The sequence below is a fragment of the Galeopterus variegatus genome, unplaced genomic scaffold (genome assembly GCF_000696425.1).
Source record: "Galeopterus variegatus unplaced genomic scaffold, G_variegatus-3.0.2 Scaffold1628, whole genome shotgun sequence".
Lineage (NCBI taxonomy): Eukaryota > Metazoa > Chordata > Mammalia > Dermoptera > Cynocephalidae > Galeopterus > Galeopterus variegatus.
The window spans coordinates 360,051-373,886 of record NW_007727739.1 but is presented as its reverse complement, the minus strand read 5'-3'; the positions used below and the strand labels follow the sequence as shown (position 1 = coordinate 373,886).

General features: G+C 38.1%; 1 protein-coding gene across 4 annotated transcripts in view; it reads left to right on the top strand.

Moving 5' to 3' along the window:
* Positions 1-13,836, top strand: part of RNF38 (ring finger protein 38) — a 147,515-nt gene that overhangs the window by 127,478 nt on the left and 6,201 nt on the right. For all 4 annotated transcript variants that reach the window (XM_008578098.1, XM_008578099.1, XM_008578097.1 and 1 more), the window contains 5 exons: positions 444-611; positions 4,087-4,257; positions 6,865-7,026; positions 7,338-7,444; positions 9,466-9,550. In XM_008578098.1, the coding sequence (XP_008576320.1) occupies positions 444-611; positions 4,087-4,257; positions 6,865-7,026; positions 7,338-7,444; positions 9,466-9,550 (693 nt within the window). The remainder of the gene's footprint in view (positions 1-443; positions 612-4,086; positions 4,258-6,864; positions 7,027-7,337; positions 7,445-9,465; positions 9,551-13,836) is intronic.

Sequence of the window (13,836 nt, the reverse complement as noted above, 5' to 3'; positions counted from 1 at the left end):
CGAGGGTTCGGATCCCATGTGGAGACTGGTTCCCGCTCACTGGCTGAGCGTGGTGCAGGCGCAACACCGAGGGTTGCGATCCGGTTACCGGTCACTAAAAAAAGACCAAAAAAGAAGTCAGTAAAAAAAGACCAAAAAAGAAAAAGAAAAGTTTTCTGCTCTGTAATGCAGGCCATAAGAGTTAATAGCCATGTGTTATTCTCCTGGGCATTTCGGGTCTCTTTGAGGGAAGAGATTAGTCCCGGTTCTGCAGGGGTTGTATGCACTCTTGAAATAGTCAGCTTTCCTATACAAAGACAACGAATATTCTGGTTGAAACTGTTGGAAAGGTACATTGTGAAAATCTGCAGCTGAGAAGGGAATCAGTAAATGACCAAATATTCATTTTTTAATAGTTAACATTTTATCCAAATGGCTGAAGTTCTATTTTTCTTTCCTAATAGCTCCATCAAGGCACAGTCCCTGTTTCTTATACAGTAACAACAGTGGCACCACATGGGATTCCACTCTGCACGGGCCAGCACATCCCTGCTTGCAGTACACAACAGGTCCCAGGATGCTCTGTGGTTTTCAGCGGACAACACCTCCCTGTCTGTAGTGTGCCTCCTCCAGTAAGTGTGTGCCTTTGTTCTCCTTTGGTTTTGTAATTTATGACTCAAAAAGCCCTCTTTAGAATAGCTAAGTGCACTATACACAAACAAAATTTAAGAGACTTGTCTTTGTAGCTTCACTTCCAAGTAAAAGGGCAATTTTATTGCAACAGAAATCTCAACAGCATCTCTAAAGTAATCATTTAATAAAATTATCTTTAAAATTTGATATATTTTTACATTAATTAAGTCATACATAGAGGCGTACCTTGGAGATATTGCAGGTTCAGTTCCAGACATCCACAATAAAGCCAATATTGCAATAAAGCAACTCACACAAATTTTTTGGTTTCCCAGTGCATGTAAAAGTTACTTTAGCTGGCCCGTGCCTCACTTGGGAGAGCGTGGTGCTGACAACACCAAGTCAAGGGTTAAGATTCCCTTACTGGTTATCTTTTTTTTTTTTAAGTTACTTTATACCGTACTGCAGTCTGTTAAGTGTTCAGTAGCATTACATCTAAAAAAAATATACGTACCTTAAGTTAAAAAATACTTTATTGCTAAAAAATGCTAATGATCATCTGAGCCTTCATTTACTCCTAATCTTTTTGTTGATGGAGGGTCTTGCCTAGATGTTGATGGCTTCCATCTGATCAGGGTGATGGTTGCTGCAGATTGGGGTAGCCTTGACAATTTCTTAAAATAAGACTACAGTGAAGTTTGCTGCATCGATTGACTCTTCCTTTCATGAAATATTTCTCTGTAACACGCAGAGAAACACATTTCTTTGTTTGATAGCATTTTACCAACAGTAGAACTTCTTTCAAAATTGGAGTCAGTCTTCTCACACCCTACCACTGCTTTATCAACTAAATTTATGTAATGCTCTAAATCCTTAGGTTCACAGCATCTTCACTAGTAGTTTTTCTTTGCTCATCCATAAGAAGCAATTCCTATCTGTTAAAGTTTTATTATGAAATTGCAGCAATCCAGTCACATCTTCTTCACTTCTAATTGTAGTTCTCTTGCTATTTCCACCACATCTGCAGTTACTTCCTCTACTAAAATCTAGAACCCCTCAAAGTGATCCATGAGGGTTGGAATTAACTTCTTTCGAACTCCTATTATGTTGATATTTTGACCTCCTCCCATGAGGAACACGTTGTGTTCCCATTATGAACACAAATGCTCTTAATGGCATCTAGGATGAGTTCTTTCTAGAAGGTTTTCAATTTACTTTGCCCAGTTCCATCAGAGGAATCAGTGTCTGTGGTACCTATAGCCTTATGAAATGTATTTCTTAAATAAGACTTGAAAGTTGAATTATTTCTTCATCTGTGGGCTGCAGAATGGATGTTGTGTTAGCAGTCATGAAAACATTAGTCTCCTTGTACATCACCAGAGCTCTTAGGTGACTAGGTACATTGTCAATGAGCAGTAATATTTTGAAAGGAATCATTTTTTTCTGAGAGTAGGTCTCAACAGTGGGCTTAAAATACTCAGGGGCTGGCCCGGTGGCGCACTGCTATAGTGTGCCACTTGGGAAGCGCGGCAGCGCTCCCACCGAGGGTTCGGATCCCACATACAGACCGGTTCCCGCTCACTGGCTGAGCGAGGCGCGGGAGCAACACCGAGGGCTGCGATCCCGTTGCCGGTCCCGGTCCGGTACGGGCGCGACACTGAGGGTTGCGATCCGTTGCCAGATACAGAAAAAGACCAAAAAAAAAAAAAAAAAAAAAAAACTCAGAAAACCATGCTGTAAATAGACGTGCTTTGTTGTTCCATTTCTAGAGGACAGGCAGAGTAGATTTAGCATAATTCTTAAGGGCCCTAGGATTTTCAAAATGGTAAATGAGCATTGTCTTCAACTCATGTCACCAACTGCATTAGCCCCCAATAAGAGAGTCAGCCTGTCCATTGAAGCTTTGAAGCCAGGCATTTACTTCTCTCTGGCTATGAAAGTCCTAGCTGGCGTGTTCTTCTAATACATAGAGGGCTGTTTTGTCTGTAATGAAAATCTGTTCAGCGTAGCTGCCTTCGTCATTGATCTTAGTTAGACCTTCTGGTTAACTTGCTGCAGCTTCTACATTAGTACTTGCTGCTTTACTTTATACTTTCATGTTATGGAGTTGGCTTCTTTCCTTACACCTCATGAACTAACCTCTGATAGCTTCAGACTTTTCTTCTGTGGCTCCCTCACTTCTTTCAGTCTTCATAGAATTGAAGAGAGTTAGGGCCTTGCTCTGGATTAGGCTTTGGTCTAAGAAAATGTTGTTGTTGGTTTGATCTTCTATCCAGAAAATTAAAACTTTCTCCATATCAGCAATAAAGCTGTTTCTCTTTCTTAATATTTTTATGTTCACTGGAATAGCATTTTTAATTTCCTTCAAGAACTTTCCCTTTGCATTCACAACTTGGCTAACTGTTGCAAGAGGCTGAGCTTTAGGCTTATCTCAGCTTTCAACATGCCTTCCTTACTAAGCTTAATCATTTCTAGCTTTTGATTTAAAGTGAGAGTTGTGCAACTCTTCCTTTCACTTGAACACTTAGATTTAGAGGCCGTTGTAGGGTTATTAATTGGCCTAATTTCAATATTGTTGTGTCTCAAGGAATAGGGAAACCCCAAGGAGAGGAAGAGAGACTAGGGAATGGCCAGCCAGTGAAGCAGTCAGAAAACACACATTTATTAAGTTTGCGATCTTATATGGGCATGGTTCATGGCACTTCAAGACAATTACAGTAGTAACATCAAAGATCTCTGATCACAGATATAATAATGAAAAAGTTTGAAATTACTACAAGAATTATCAAAACATCTCTTAATCTACCAATTTCCAGTCCAGCCTCCTTTCACAAATGAGGGCATTGAAATCCAGAGGATTTAAATGCCTTATCTAAGGTCAGTTTATATCTTCAAAGGAAAGCACTTGGCAAAATCTAAATAGAACTCTAATACCCTGGTCTGAATGTGAGATTAAAACAAACATGCATATACAAATACCAACCAATTTAAGAGATTAATTTATCCAAGCATGGTTTCTCAATAATAGAACCATTGTGCTAAATTTGCCAACTAAAATATTAAAAGATCATAAGGCAAGTTTTGAGTTGTGTTCTTATTAAAATCCTAGAAAGAAAAAAAAATTTCTACAAGATTGAAAAGGAGACTTTCTTGGAATAGCAGTAGTATCTGCTACATCTTAAATCAACTAGCAGGAGGTTCCTTTTCTATGTAGCATTCCCCCTGCCCAATTTCATGGGTGTGAAAAGGCTAAAGTTAGGTATTTTGACTGATGTGTACAAACTATATAAAATGCACATTACTAGTTACCAGTACTTTATTAGTAGATCATGTTAACATATGAATTATTAAAAACATTTTTGTATGATTTGGAGGTGTGACAATGGCAAATTTTAAGCTTACTGTATCTTTTTTTAAAAAAATTAACTATATATTCTGGTATTTTTAACCAAAAAATAATGGTTTCTCTTACAGATGCTTCAGGCATGTTCAGTTCAGCACTTACCAGTACCATATGCTGCATTCCCACCCCTTATTTCTAGTGATCCATTTCTTATACATCCTCCTCACCTTTCTCCCCATCACCCTCCGCATTTGCCACCACCAGGCCAGTTTGTCCCTTTCCAAACACAGCAGTCACGATCGGTAGGTATCTCTACTCTTTTGTCTTTAATTTTCCCAGAATGTTTAGATCAGGCAGATTAATTTAGTAGATGTAAGTTATTGTCATTTAAACACTATAACTTAGGCATTCTTGTGGTTTTTAAAAGAATTAAAGGAATCCACAGACATACAAATTAGTATAAAAATATTTACCTTGGGCCGGCCCGGTGGCGCACTGGAGAGTGCGCTGCTTGGGAGTGCGGCGGCGCTCCCGCCGAGGGTTCGGATCCCATGTGGAGACCGGTTCCCGCTCACTGGCTGAGCACGGTGTGGGCGCAACACCAAGGGTTGCGATCCCGTTGCTGGTCCCCGGTACGGGGCGCCACACCGAGGGTTGCGATCCCGTTACCGGTCAGTAAAAAAGACAAAAAGGAAAAGAAAAAATTTACCTTGAATGATTCTGGTTTCTTAAATCTGAAAAAAAATTCCTATTTAGTTCTACTGGTTTTTTTCTTTTTACATATTTCTAAATTGGAAAATGAAAATATTATAAAATTATTTCTGCTTGTTGGAATAATATTTATATTCATTTGGGCAAGTAAATTAACCTTTCTGAACCTTTTTTTTCTCTGAAGGCCTATTTTTCCACTACGTTCTGATGAAAAGAAATAAGATAGTCTATAATTAACATATTTAATTTTGTCCTGAGACTGTGAGAGGCATATTATTTTGGAGGGTTCAGGGAGGTAAATACTATATAAGTGCAAAGAAAGGCATGGGGAAAAGGCCCAGTGTTTTTTTGGACAGACCTAGTTCAGCATATAAACCATCGGCATTAAGGCAGAACAGGAGCGATAACCTGTGGAAATTGTCAGTGTGGCGATTTTCAGCTTTGTGAAAGAAACTTGACTTATTATAGCAAAGCCTAACCATTGTTTACTAAGGATTTACACACCATGCTGGGTACCAAAGAAGATGAGCTTACCTTGGTGCTCTGCTGAAGGTTTTAGAAGTAATTATGAGAGGAGTTTGGCTCATCTGAAAAATTAGAACAGCTTCCTACAGGAAAATCTTTTCTTGGAATCAGGCTAGGATTCATGCCAGGATGCTCCTCCTCCTTAGCTTCCAGTATCTGGAATTCAAGGTTAAAGCAAAATTAAGCTGTCACTTGTTTCTAAATTTGGAATTCTTTGAAAGGTCCAGTCACAGTAGCCAGATCATCAGGATTTATGTTCATTGGTGTCATAGCGTTAGCAGTTGTGGTTTCTCTCAAGCATCCATAGGCTTCCAAATTAAAGTGTTAACATTTTATTATATATGAATAAAGTGTTGTTAATTCTGTAACTGAGGAAGGAAGTCAAACTAACATTTAAAAGTACATGTGCCCAAGAGAATTGAATTGAAAACATCAACACAAACTTGTGTACACAAATGTTCCTAGCAGCATTATTCCTAACAGCTGTAAAGTGGAAATAATCTAAATGTTCAACTGATGAACAGATGAACAAAGAATGGTTTATCTATACAATGGAGTATTACTCAGCCATAAAAGATATGAAGTATTGATAATATTCACAAGAGATTGATGAACCTTGAAAACATGCTAAACTAAAGAAGCTAGACACAAGGGCTACATGTTGTACGATTCCATTTATATGCAATATCCAAAATAGGCAAATACATAGAAACAGTAGCTTGGGGAGGACTAGGTGGAAATAGTAATGACTGCTAATGGATATTGGGTTTCTTTTTGGGGAGATGAAAATATTCTGAAATTAGACTGTGGCGATGGTTGGTGTAACTCTGAATATACTAAAACCCATTGAGTTGTACCCCTAGTGTGTGAATTATATCTCAATAAACTGTTGTTTTTTTAAAAAAAAAAAAACATGCTGTGTGCTTTGCATAGCACTATGTGCTTTGTGTACATACAGGTGGACATATAAACTATAAAAAAAAAAAAAACATGCTGTGTGCTTTGCATAGCACTATGTGCTTTGTGTACATACAGGTGGACATATAAACTATATATATATATATATCAGTGTTCATAACACACTTTTGAAACAGACTATGAACATGTCAGTTTTATAGATGACAGTACTGAGGTTCAGATTAAGTAATTTATCTAAAAGTCACATGGTTGATTGGTGACAGTGCCAGGACTCTGTCTAATGTCAAAGCCCATAATCTTTCTACTACAGCTACAGCCTCCTGTTCCTTATCCTATTTAGCCTTGTTTCTGATTTATAAATACACACCATGTTCTGTTTCATCTGTGAAAGGTTAAGTGCTTGAAAATCTTTCAGTAGAGTAGGTCAGGGTGCCATGACTAAAAAACATAATTTTAACTTTCATGTTGATTTACTAGATTACTTTTTGTCTTCCCTTCTCATTTTAAGAGAGGGTTCAAATAGTAAAAGAAATGTATCCTATAATAGATAATGGAAATGTTTAATATGTTTCGGAGATTTCTTTATTGAAATTAAAGGTAGGAAGATTTTCATGTAGTCTATATGTCCATCTGTGTGAATTTTAGATCGGTGTGAGCATCAAAAAATGTATTTCCTTAAAGACATTTTGGGTTCTTTTATTTTTGATTATTATAAAGCACACTGGAAGTATATTAATTTTGTTTTTTCTCTTCAGCCTCTGCAAAGGATAGAAAATGAAGTGGAACTCTTAGGAGAACATCTTCCAGTAGGAGGTTTTACTTACCCTCCATCTGCCCATCCCCCAACATTACCTCCATCAGCTCCTTTGCAGTTCTTAACACATGATCCTTTGCATCAGGAGGTGTCCTTTGGAGTAGTAAGTTTTTATATATTATATTAATTTATTACTTGCTTTGAGAACTTACTTGTTCTGAGTTGTTTCAGTATAATTCTCAGCATGTTTAGTTTTACATGTATTCTTGAAAGCATTTAGTTGGAAAATTATATTTAGAAATACACCATAATGTATGTTTTAAACTGGTTGCATCTCTATTGTTAACGTTTAAGAAATACTAAATACCACTTGAACAATAAACTACTTTCTACGTTTTTTTAAAAACAAGAGAGTATTTGACAGATTGTAAGTGTAGAAAGATCTTAAAACCTTTTAACATTTTCCCTCTACAGCCTTATCCTCCATTTATGCCTCGGAGGCTCACAGGACGTAGTAGATATCGATCCCAGCAGCCAATACCACCTCCCCCTTATCATCCCAGCTTACTACCATATGTATTGTAAGTTTTTTCTTTCTTATTTTAGTGATTTCTGAATTTTGAAACCCTTGAGAATTTTTTTATATATGTCTTCAGTGTGGTCTATAACTTAGGGTATGTTAGATTTTTTTTTTTTTTTTAACTTAAAGGGTTGAGGTGGTGGAACCAGTTAAGAGTGAAAGAGAAGAGCAAGGACATGGGAGAAGTGGGGAAGGAAGAAACCTGTGAGCCAGAAAATAGGTTTAACAAATCAAAAGGCAGAAAAGGTTAAGATTTTTGCCTCTTTTACAGATGGCATTACTTGCTGCCACTTTTGATTATCCACTTTTCGATACTGTTTCTTTTGGAGAAAAGGAAAAGTTATTTCTGTGTCTTAGAACTACTCTGTTAGGATTCAGTTTGTCTGTAACAGAAACATCCATGGGTTAAACATGATCTTTATTTCTCTGACATAGTAAAGCCTAGAAATAGTAGTTCAAGGATGATTTGTTAGCCTTGTGACTATGAGGAATGGTTCTAACATCTTCAGAATTTTATGACTTCCTCTACATGATCTAAGACAGTTCCTTGGGCTCTAGCCATGATGTCTGTGTTCCAGCTGGCAAAAATGAAAATGGATTCTTCTGCCTACTTTCTCCTCTCAAGGATATTTCCTAGAAGTTGCATATATCTTCTCCCTATATTTCATTGGCCAGAATTTAGTTACAGGTCTATATAATTATAGGGTTTTCTTCTAAAAAAGGTAGTCTTTATACTAGAAGGTCATGTGCCTGTATCACACTAGTTTGATGGTTTTATCTCTCTTTTTTCCTCTTTCTTTTTCCTTCCCCCACCCCTCTATTTTTCTCGCAAAGATAGCTAGTGTAAGTCTCCCAACTTTGTTATTTTTTTTTTTTTTTATTCCTTTTTGTCTTTTTTACTGACCAGTAACGGGATCGCAACCCTTGGTGTTGCTCCCGCACCGCCCTCAGCCAGTGAGCGGGAACCGGTCTCCACATGGGATCCGAACCCTCGGCGGGAGCGCCTCTGCGCTCCCAAGCAGCACACTCTCCAGTGCGCCACCGGGCCGGCCCAACTTTGTTATTGAAATGTTTTTATTTAAGGTCTTTTGTATTTCCATATAAATTTTAAAATCAGCATGTCAATTTCTACTACAAAGAATGCTTGCTGGAGTTTTGGTAGGGATTGAATGTAATCTGTAGATCAATTTGAGGGAATATTGATATCTTAACAATACTGAGTCTTTTAGTCCTCTTAAATGGTATATTTCTATTTATTCATCTTTAAGTTATCCTAGCAATACTTTTTCGGTTTTTATTGTATAGGTTTTCTGTACATTTTGTTAAATTTATCCCTGAGTTTGTTTTTTTAATGCTCTCTTAAATAGTGTGTTTTTACTATCAGTTTTTTATTATTTCTTGCTAGTTATTAACTGAAATTAAGGCTGTTGAGGCAAAAGACTTTTAGAGAAGTTTATTGGGAACCAAATGTGAGGATCAACCAGGGAAACACTAACCAACAGATTTGGAAAGTGCTCCAAAGTCTGCTACAAGCAGAGGCATTTTATAGGGGAGTTTTGAAAGGGAGCAGGAAAACTTTAAGTACGGTTTTCCTTTTCTTACAGAACCCAGAAATCACAATCATTGGTTACTGATTACAGCATGGGAGCCAAAAGCAGCTAAATGCAACCTGAAGCAGAAGCTTCAGCCTTCAGCTGTTCTTAACAATATTTAAATGACTTATTCAAAACCAGCAGGTTATACATTAATCAATAAATCAGTAGTTCTATGTATATTATTTATCTTGAGAACAAGATTTTGACATTGAGTTCATGAGACTCATCCCAAGGTGGTGAGTTTTGGAAAACCTGCTTCATTTTGATTATTTCCTTCATTACTAGTAAAGTCAGTCTCTTTAAAGGGTTGGCATTGATTAACACTGACCATCTTTCACCCTTGTAGCCACTTACCTTGTCCTTCCTGTCCTGTTCATTGAATTAATGTACTAACATATCAATGCTAGTGTGGTTGTTTTCACTGCAGATCAATGCTTCCAGTGCCACCTGCAGTGGGTCCAACTTTCAGTTTTGAATTGGATGTGGAAGATGGAGAAGTAGAAAATTATGAGGTTAGTAGATGAATTGTGAATTAATTTGGAGAGTATGTGTGCATAAAAGTATTGTTCGGGCCGAGCCCGTGGCGCACTCGGGAGAGTGCAGTGCTGGGAGCGCAGCAGCTCTCCCGCCACGGGTTCGGATCCTATATAGGGATGACCGGTGCGCTCACAGCGCTCACTGGCTGAGCACGGTGCGGCCGGTCTCAAAAAGGACAAAAAAAAAAAAAAGGATTGTTCTACTCAACTCTTTCATCTAACTAAACATTTATTAGGTAGATATTTTGTGCATTTCAAGATATAAATATATCCTAAAAGTGCTCAGCATCCTTAAGGATATTCAAACATGTATCACATAGCTGTGATAACAAATAGTCACACTTTGGTGCTCTATTACACACAACTCCAGTGAGAATGCAAATAAGAAAATAGTGAGTTTTGATTAGGTGTTCTGAAAAGATTTTGTGGAAGCAGTGTTTGAGCTGGATCTTGAAGATTGGGGAAGATTTTTCATGCATAAGTTTGAGGCAGGAAAGTGCTGGACATTCTTGAGGAATAGCATATAATCTGTGTCTAAAACAAAAGAGATAAAATGGAGATTTGGTTGAAAAGCTCAGCTGGTTGTCCTTGAGTGCCCTGTTAGAGAATGGACACAATTTTGAATATTGTGGGGAGGAAGAAGCCACTAAATGTTTTTGGTTCTTTATGGCATCAGATCTCTAAGAGTCATAACTCTGCCAGTAGTGTAAAGGAGCAGATGGGAGTGGTTAGAAGTTGGTGACAGGGAAGATGTCTTAATAGGTTAGGCAATAACAAAACCATGCAAGTTCTGAACTTTGTGAACTGCAATTAGAAAAGAGGATATACTTCCGTCAACTAATTTTCCACCAGGCCATCATGAAGACACAATGGGAAAAGGAAAGACTCATCAATAAATTATGTTGGGAAAACTGGATATCCACATGCAAAAGAATGAAACTGGACCATTATATCATACATGCAAATTAACTGAAAATGGATTAAAGACCTAATGTAAGACCTGAAACTGGAAAACTAGAAGGAATAATAGAGAAAAGCTCCTTGATTTTGGCCTTGGCAATGATGTTTTGTTTTGTTTTTTTAAGATATTACACCAAAAGTTTAGGCAACAAAAGCAAAAATAAGTAGGACTACATTAAACTAAAAAGCTTCTGCACAGCAAAAGAAACAACAAAATGAAAAGACAGCCTACAGATTGGGAGAAAATATTTGTAAACCATATATTTGATAAGGAGTTACTCTCCAAAATATATAAAGAATACTCACAACTCAATAGCAAAAAAAACAAATAAGGGCCAGCCCGTGGCTCACTCAGGAGAGTATGGTGGCTAATAACTCCAAGGCCAGGGGTTCAGATCCCTATATAGCGATGGCCAGTTCGCTCACTTGTGAGAGCGTGGTGCTGACAACACCAAGTCAAGAGTTAAGATCCCCTTACCAGTCATCTTTAATCTTATTTTAAAATGGGCAAAGGACATTAATAGGCATTTCTGAAAAAAAGATATAAAAATGGCCAAGATATAAGAAAAGGTACCCAACACTGCAAATCATCAGGGAAATGTAAGTCAAAAATTTAACAATGAATTGTTACCTTGTTAGTATGGCTATTATCAAACAAAAGAAGTATTGGCAAGGATGTAGAGAAAAGGGAACCCTTGCACACTGCTGATGGTAATATAAATTGATGTAGCCATTATGTAAAACATTGTGGAGGTCCCTCAAAAAATTAAAAATAGGACTATCATTTGACCCAACAATTCTCGGTGTATACCCAACGGAAATTAAATCAGCACCTTGTACAGATGTTCTTGCAGCATTATTCACAATAACCAAGATATAGAAATAACATAAGAATACATCAACGGATGAATAGGTAAAATGGAATATTATTTACCCTTTAAAAAGGAGATACTGCCATTTGGGACAACATGGATAAACCTGGAGAACATTATGATAAGTGAAACCATCATGTTAAGTGAAGAATATGCCAGACAGAAAAAAAATGCATCATCTCACTTATATGTGGAATCTTAAAAAAAAAATGACACACATATGTAGAAACAGAGTAGAACATTGGTTACCAGGGGCAGGGAATGGAAGGAAATGGAGAGAAGTATGTCAAAGTGTACAAACTTGCAATTTTGTAGGATAAGTCTAGAGGTGTAATATACAACATGGAGACTATAGTTAATAATATTACATTGTTAGCTGAGAATTTGCCAAGAGAGTAGTTTTTAGGTGCTCTTACCACCCAAAACAAAAAAACTGGAAGGTGATGGTTGCTTGACTCTAGTAATCATTTTGCTGTGTATACGTATATCAAACCATCATGATGTACACTTTAAACATATACAAAGAAGAGAGTACCATTTTGAAAGACTTCTTAACACTCATCAATAGGATTTGTTCACTGAAAAGTTTATGATGGTGTCAGAAGTAAGGGTGAGGAAGTTTACAAAAGAAAATGTTCTGCAAGGCCACAAGGCTCTTCATGATCTGATCCCTGAGAGACTCAGCTGGATTGTGAACCTGCTGTCAGTGCTGCAGACATGATTTCTGCTAAAAGACCTGTGAGTGACACAACCCCAAGGTGATTGCTCCAGTACATAGCAGAAAACCCTTCCACCCAGCCCAAGTCCATAAACCCAGATGCTGCCCACCAATCAGCACTACTGAAGAGATTTTACTTTCTCAATATGGGGCATGGATGTTTTGTGGTCTGGTGGCTTTAAAAAACTTATCCACTTCTTCCACCGAAATCTCATCTCCCAGAGCCTAGACTCTGTGCTGGATGAGGTTTCCTTCTTGGCAGTAAATATCATTTCCCCTGAGTGTTCCATCATTGCTTCCTTAATTTTTTTTTTTTTAAACATCCCTATGTATCTCTAAAGCCTCAGATTTTCCCCATTTAGCCCAAAGCTCCCTGTGTCCTACCCATTCAAAACTTCATAGAGTTCCCTGAACACCCATGCTTTCGTTCCTCCATACGTTTGCCTATGTTGCTCCCTCTTCCAGGAACAACAGATGCTTTCCTTTAGGCTTAAGTGTTAGGTCTTCTTACTCCCTCATGCAGGCCTGGAGCTCCTTGCTGGGCATTCTCTTAGCAGTCTAGTAAATGTTGATAATAGAACATAGCACACCTATCCAACCCTGGAGGGGAGATTTTAAAACTGTGCATCAGCATCCCATTAGAGAGTGATGAAGTCAACTTAAAAGATGTAATAAAACAAAATAACAGAGTTTTTTAAAAAGGAGATGCTCTGCAAAAAGGTCTGTGATAGCCTGGGAAGAAAGTAGAATCATAGATGACAGTAGGTCAAATAGATGACATCATCTAGCTTAAATAATGTTGACCGTAATATATTATTTGAATTTAGGAATAGGAGGTGTGGTTTGGAGGTTGGAAGGTGTATTAGTCTTTTTGTGTTGCTATAGTAGAATACCTGAGACTGGGTAATTTATAAAGAACAGAGGTTTATTTGGCTTACGATTCTGGGACAGCTGCATCTGGTGCGGGCCTCAGACTGCTTCTACTCATGGCAGAAAGTGGCAGGCAGGTACAAGCAGATCATATGGCAAGAGGAAGCGAGAGAGAGAGGAGGTGCCAGGGTCTTTTAAATAACCATGGGAACTAATAGAGAACTCACTACTCAGAACTTATAAAGAACAGAGGTTTATTTGGCTCACGATTCTGGGACAGCTGCATCTGGTGTGGGCCTCAGGCGGCATCTACTCATGGCAGAAAGTGGCAGGCAGGTACAAGCAGATCATATGGCAAGAGGAAGCGAGAGAGAGAGGAGGTGCCAGGGTCTTTTAAATAACCATGGGAACTAATAGAGAACTCACTCAGAAGAACCCCTTTCCCCCTCAAGAAGAGCATGAATCCATTCGTGAGGGATCTGCCCCCACGACTCAAACAGCTCCCCACTGCTACATTGAGGATCAAATTTCCACAAGTTTTGGGGGGGGACAACATGTCCAAATTCTATCAGAAGGCAAATTTGGATTTGAATATGTCGAATGTAAGTAACTATGTGACTTTGATTTGATACTGCCAGCCATTTAACTCCATCCTCAGTAAGTCTCTGTTTTCACAGTTTGAGTACTGGAATAGTTTTTTAGGTGAATTGAACCTGGGGCTTGGGGAGGAGACACATACAGTCTTAAATCACCTTTGGTGGTGGTGGTTTGTTGTTTTGTTTTGTTTTTTTAATGGACATGGAAGAGATCTAGCCCAAGGCTATATTCTTCTGTAGTCTTTC